At 36.8% G+C, this 6,938-nt stretch overlaps 1 protein-coding gene across 2 annotated transcripts in view; it reads right to left on the bottom strand.

Moving 5' to 3' along the window:
• The window catches only part of LOC137970958 (RAD50-interacting protein 1-like), a 25,091-nt gene extending 19,720 nt beyond the window's left edge, over positions 1-5,371 (bottom strand). The window contains exons 1-3 of one of the 2 annotated variants that reach the window (XM_068817639.1): positions 5,207-5,371; positions 735-976; positions 13-186 (exon numbers count right to left, since the gene is read on the bottom strand). In XM_068817639.1, the coding sequence (XP_068673740.1) occupies positions 13-186; positions 735-976; positions 5,207-5,356 (566 nt within the window). In that variant the 5' untranslated portion in view covers positions 5,357-5,371. The remainder of the gene's footprint in view (positions 1-12; positions 187-734; positions 977-5,206) is intronic. The other variant, XM_068817640.1, reaches the window with a different exon arrangement.
• Positions 5,372-6,938: the final 1,567 nt, after the last annotated feature.

The following is a 6,938-nucleotide window of genomic DNA, read 5'->3' on the forward strand; positions in this document are numbered from 1 at the left end:
AAGCAACAATACCTTGCTAATTTGTTTAAAAGTATCTTCTGCCAATGCAGCAGCATTTCATTTACAAACTTGGTTAAGTTACAGCAGGAAGAATTTTGTAATAAGCGTGCCAGTTCTGATAGAACAGACAACTGCTCCACAGCCCAGGTTATCTGGCCATTTTCCATAAACTGGTGGATCCCACAGCTGTTAATTACAAAGACAACATTCATAACACAATTATTATTATTATTATTATTATTATTATTATTATTATTATTATTATTATTATTATTATTATTATTATTATTAAAACTCATGCAGAACATACTAGCTCATCTTTTTTACACAGCCCTGAAAAAAAATGAAAATTTATAAGCTCAAGTCAATTCCAAACAGTTTAATTCATACAAAATGTACATGTTTTATACCATTACTTAATGTGTACTCAACAGAATATTGCATCCTGATTGGTCAATGATGAATGCATAAATAGGTTGCATCTAGTGCAATACAGAAGTTGCTATGGAAACACAGCGATGGAGTAATTTTGTTGAGTATACAAGACATAAAAAATTGTATGAACTTGCTCGTTTATTTTGTGATTATGGTCACTTAAAATATGTTTTGAAACTTCTCAAATTGCACTCTCCTCTACGGTAAACTTTCACCCATGCCCAAAAGTCACAAAATAATCTCATGTTCATAATTTCCTATACTTATAAAATGACAAATACCATTATCTTAGTATTTACCTGACTGATTCAATCTTCTGTATCCAGCTCACATATGCTCGGAATCTCTCAACCTCTATTATCTGACTTACTAAACATGACAATTTTTCTGTCAAAGGTTGAAGTTTTTGAAGGTGACTATTTACTTTGGTGGTGAGAATTTCATGTTCTTGCTGAAGACTTTTGATCTCTTTCATAGCTGAGGAACCTTGATCAAGTACATTTTCAATCTTACTGGGTATTTTGCACTGAGCATCTTGTAGCTAGGAAACAAACAAAAGTCATAATCTTTACATGATAGTATTGTACATGTAAATAACAATTTGGACTTGAATCTGAAAAGGAGATTTGGCCTAGTTAGTTAGCCTTCAAGTATTTGAATTGGGAATTGTGGATCAACACTTAAAGATTTAAGTTTCAATCGAATTTCTGATCTCCTTGTAAGCAAGTATAAATTTAAAGCAATAAACAAAAGTGCTCAGAGAACTTGAATGATCCTGGAGGAGTTGTTTGGTTAAGGGTTTTCAACTGATAAACAGATTACTCCTCATCTGCATCATCACTCTTGTCACCTTCAGTGTTCTTCTGGAACTCATTGTTTTTGATGTTATCAATTTCCTCCATCTAAGATTTAGTGCAGATTTATAATCATAATCCTTTCTTCCATCCAAACTGGTTTTTTAAAGGATTTCACAGGGGTTTTTTTGGCAGACATCAATTCACTGACAAGAGGATTCCTTGATGGTTTCATCTATCCAGACAGAGTATACTCAAACAGGCTGCTTTAATACCTTCCATGTCACAGACTGCCCCCTGACAACCATTACCTAATTCTACCACTACAGTGTAACTCACTCAGATTGTTCACTGTTAGGTGATGTTTAGACTTATCAGGAACTTCTTATCCTTTCATGTCAAAAGGAGCATGCACACAAATAATACTAACCGCTTACTAACCGAGCCAGTACAGCCCGAGCAAGCTCAGTTAGTAAGTTGTTTATTATATGGCACTCTGTTTCTGATAGTAAAATGCACTTCCGGTGCAATCAATCTTTTTAGCTTTTTAGCTTTTAGCTTTTTATCTTTTTAGCTTTTCAATCTTTTTATCTTTCAATCTTTTTAGCTTGTTCTGGTACAGCTGTAGTTTCACTGTGAAGAATGACAATATTGGTACTTTTTTTTTTTTCGCTGTTTTCGTTGCAAATTATGAATTTGCCGGCTTTGCTCCAAAACAAAAATATATGGCTTGGACCGTTTCCACGGAAATGGTCCGTACTGCAAAATCCCGACCGAGAAAGAACCAATCAGAGCGCTGGGATTTGCCCAAGACTGGCTTTGCCATATAATAAATGTAATTATTATTCAAATTCTTATAAGTAGTTTTTTTGAAACACATTTCAGAATAAAAACTAGCGATAAAAAACGACGTTTCGATCTCTCTGAGATCATTTTCAAGTAGTAAAAGAAGCGAATAAAATCTGCATATATAAGTACAAATTAAGACGTGAGAATGTCCAAAGATGAAATATGTAAATACAAGCGCTAAAATGTAAGTGTTAAAATATTATATAAATAACTTGCACGGATTAAATCTACATGACTGTTGGTTAAAACGCTAAAGCGTGAGTGTTAAGATACCAAAACGCTATAAAGAACTATATAAATAACTTCGCACGGATTGAATCTGACTGTTTGTTCAAAGTTGGTTTAAGCTCCTTTATAAAAAGCGTTAGGAATAGTGTTACCTTTCAAAGATCAGAGATCGGCTAATTCAGCGCGAAGGCAACTTGGGGAACTGGGCCGAAAAATTGGAATTGATATTCACGCCGTGTATACAAGCCGTAAGATTGGACACCATATCAAACCGAAAGAAAAGAAGCCGCCTATCATAAACCAGCAACGCGTTGTTTACCATTACAAGTGTGGTTTGTGCGATGCAAACTATGTCGGGTATACGTGCCGACACCTCTATCAGCGCGTCGAGGAACACATGAAAGGATTGTCTTCAATCGGGAATCACATTAAAGAGCAACATGGAACAGTCCCGAGTGACATATATCGTGACTTTAAGATCTTGAGAAAGTGCGAAAGTAAATTCGATTGCCTCATCTACGAAATGCTTTTTATAAAGGAGCTTAAACCAACTTTGAACAAACAGTCAGATTCAATCCGTGCGAAGTTATTTATATAGTTCTTTATAGCGTTTTGGTATCTTAACACTCACGCTTTAGCGTTTTAACCAACAGTCATGTAGATTTAATCTGTGCAAGTTATTTATATAATATTTTAACACTTACATTTTAGCGCTTGTATTTACATATTTTATCTTTGGACATTCTCACGTCTTAATTTGTACTTATATATGCAGATTTTATTCGCTTCTTTTACTACTTGAAAATGATCTCAGAGAGATCGAAACGTCGTTTTTTATCGCTAGTTATTATTCAAATGTGGGAAAACCCAGATTCAAGGTATCTTGTTAACCCATTCACTCCTAAGGCATCCCAGGACAGCCCCTGTTGATGAGTAAAATTGTCTCAGTGGCATAAGACACAATGAGTCTGTTAAGTCTCACTTCCAGGAGTCAAAGGGTTAAACAAAGATGACAAGTCAAAGGACTACCAGGCCAACATCAACAGCAATGTGAAACAAGCAAGAGGACATTGCAGCAACCAATATTAATTTAAGGCTTCAAATAGATGGCTCTATCATTATTTTAAAAACAAGAGAACTGGTATTAAAGCAAAGCGATTGTCATGAAAATCTGGAGATGTAAGGGAAGACACATGTAGTGTACAGTAACACTCAATTCTTGGACAGAGGGCAATTCATTAGACATGGACATGGACATGGACACAATTCATTAGACATGGACATGGACATGGACACAATTCATTAGACATGGACATGGACATGGACATAGACACAATTCATTAGACATGGACATGGACACAATTCATTAGACATGGACATGGACATGGCAACAATTCATTAGACATGGGGTCTTTACTAGCAGGGAGGTTGAGTAGCTGAGAATAAATTCATCTGGTTGAAGATTCTATTGAGGTGGTAAGTTCAGTGATGCTCTGGGCCCAGTTTTCCAAAAGCCAATTAACTTAATCCAGGACAAGCGTAAACTTATGTTTCACATTTTCAACTTTTTGGTGAAAGTTTCTTTTGCTTATTTTTGTTTTTCAAGATTGACTTCCTCTAATGTAAAGTTTTGCTGAATATCAGCATTGAACAGCATTTGAGACTAGAGAAATAAACTCCTTGGTTAACTTTTAATCTGGGATTAGCATTAATCAGCTTTTGAACAACCAGGCCCTGAGCATCAACGCGGCCTTGTAACAAGATTGTTCCCAGTGTCTTGCAACATCCGGCATTCTTCAAGATGGCAAATATGGGAAAAGAGAAGACACGCACAATAATCCACAATAATCCAGGAAAGGAAAAAGAGATCGGATAGCAAACTAATATCCCAACAGAACACTATGCATAGAACACAATTCTCAATTTTCATGAATGTCTTATTGAACGTTTCTTGGGTGTGATTGGGAAAAACATGTGCACGAAAGCTCTGAGAATGATAAGGCACAACAGGCACGACAAGAACAATTGGCACGGGAACGAAACGCACGATTTAGACTACAAGGACGATTTTTTTTGCGGTCAGTCAAAGTGACTCTCCCCAAGTTTTGCTCACATTGAGATACCCACAGCCAGTCATGGTGACTCCGCGAAAGCGACAATGGATCAAGACGTTTTCATAACTAAAAGATTGCACAATCGTAGGGCAAACTTGATCTACTTTGGAGGAGAACTAGGTAAAGTGTGAGGTTATATGGGGGTGAACTCGCTACTGGGCGAAACCACCGTAATTCTATGTAAGCTAGATCTTTTTTGTTAATTTATATTCGTTAGGTGGGAAAACAAATTATCACACCCTTTTTTATCCTACACAGTAACCAAAGCAAAGCCTGAAAAATTCTCAGGCTTGAACGAGATTGGAACCCATGTCCTTTGCGATGTCAGTGCTGTGCTCTACCTGACTTAAGCTAACAGGTCAAAATATGATCATTGTACACACAAAGGGGATGTGCACATGAAGAGACAAAATACATAAAAGACACAAGACACATATCTGAACTATGCTCGATGCTTAGGTAACCTTCATGCTTTGTAACTGCATGTTGAACTTAACATGCACACTGTATCCTGTATCCTGTAACTCCGATTTAGGACGATTGGAGCTACTGTATAGCTTGACATCTATTGTATTCTGACTCGTTCTTCAAAGAACGCCGCCGAATGCTACAATAGGCGTCCTTCGGGGTAAAAATGGGGTTTTTCAAACCTTCCACAGATCGTTAAAGTGCACATCTTATCCTCGTGGTCCCGTTAATTAAAGGTCGTATTTAAATAAGTCTGATTTTTCTAGATCTCACACGTGAAAAGTGGTACGTCAACATTCTGGGACGAAGTTTCCTTACCTCTACTTCCAAACGATTCTTTTTCTCCACAGCATTCTGCAGAAGAGAAAAGACCTTAGAAGCTGTTGCTTTCTCTGTTCCAACCTTCTTGTTGAGGAAATGAGTGACTTCTTTACTCAGTTCTAGCTCTACCACAGGTTCGTTCGCCATCTTGGCTCTCTTTGCGTTATTAAGGAGGACTGGAAACAAGTCTTAGTCGGGAAAGAATGCAAACTCCTCAGTCCCCAACCAACGTTAAGACACGCTAAATTATTCAGTTTCCCACAATTCAGTCATCCATATACATTTACCTTCATCTATATCTATTTACCTCCATTTATAAAAATTTATCATCATCTGTATTAATATACATTCACTCCTGGTCATTTACCATCATTTACCTTCAATAATATTCATTATTAAAAACTGGATCATTGGATAATGCAATTCGAGAGTTTTGATTGACCAAGCCATCATGGGTTCTGAGCCATTATACCATGATCTACAAACACGGCAAGTATATGCGTGATTTTTTTGGGCCTTTTTATTTTTATTGTAGTCTAGTTTTCTATATTTTGGAGGCGCTTTTAATAAAAGAATTATTCCACTCGCGCTTGTTGGATATGAGATGATTATAGCCAACTCGGCGCTACGCACCTCGTTGGCTATCTATCATCTCATATCCAACGCGCGCTCATAGAATAATTGTTAATTAACCCTCATATACCTTCATCTTCTTTCAATCACGTTCATTTACCGTCATTTACCTTAATATACCTTCATCAACCTGCCGCATTCGCATTCATTTACCTTAATATACCTTCATTGACGTTCATTTACTTACCTTCATTTTCCTTCATTCACCTTCATTTACCTTCATCTACCTTGATTCGCCTTCATTCACCTCCATTTACCTTCATTCACATGTTTCTACCTTCATCTACCTTCATCTTCCTTCATTCACATTCATCTACTTTCATCTACCTTCATTCACGGTCATCAACTGGTATTCACATTCATCTACCCTCATTTACATTCATTTTTCTTAGTTAATATACCGTTATTCACGTTCATTTACCTTCGTTCACGTTTATTTGCCTCCATATACCTTCATTCACGTTCAGTTATCTTTATCTAGCTACCTCCATCTACCTTCATCGACCTTTATCTACCTTCATATACCTTCATTCACGTTCATTTACCTTCATCTACCTCCATCTACCTTCATCGGCCTTTATCGACCTTCATCTACCTTCATTCACGTTCATCTACCTTCACCTCGTGACCTTCATTTACCTTCATCTACCTTCATCTTCCTTCATTCACATTCATCTACCTTCAGTTACCTTCATATACCTTCATCTGACTTTATTCACGTTCATTTACCTTCATCTACCTTCACTTACCTTCATATGCCTTTATTCACGTTCATACGTATTCGCATTAATTTACCTTAATTAATATAGCTTCATTCACCTTCATTTACCTTCTACTACCCACATTTTATTTCATCTGCGTTCATTTATCGTCATTTACCTTTATTCACGTTCATTTACCTTCATGTACCTTCATTTACCTTCACTAACGTCCATTTACCTTCAGGTACCTACGTCTACCTTCATCCGCGTTCATCTACCTTCATTCACGTTCGTCTACCTTTAATTTTCCTTTATTTACCTTCATCTAGCTTGGTCTACCTTCAATCGCAATCATCTACCCACTAATATACCTCCAGCTACCTTCAGTCACATTT

The sequence above is a fragment of the Montipora foliosa genome, chromosome 9, assembly GCF_036669935.1.
Source record: "Montipora foliosa isolate CH-2021 chromosome 9, ASM3666993v2, whole genome shotgun sequence".
Lineage (NCBI taxonomy): Eukaryota > Metazoa > Cnidaria > Anthozoa > Scleractinia > Acroporidae > Montipora > Montipora foliosa.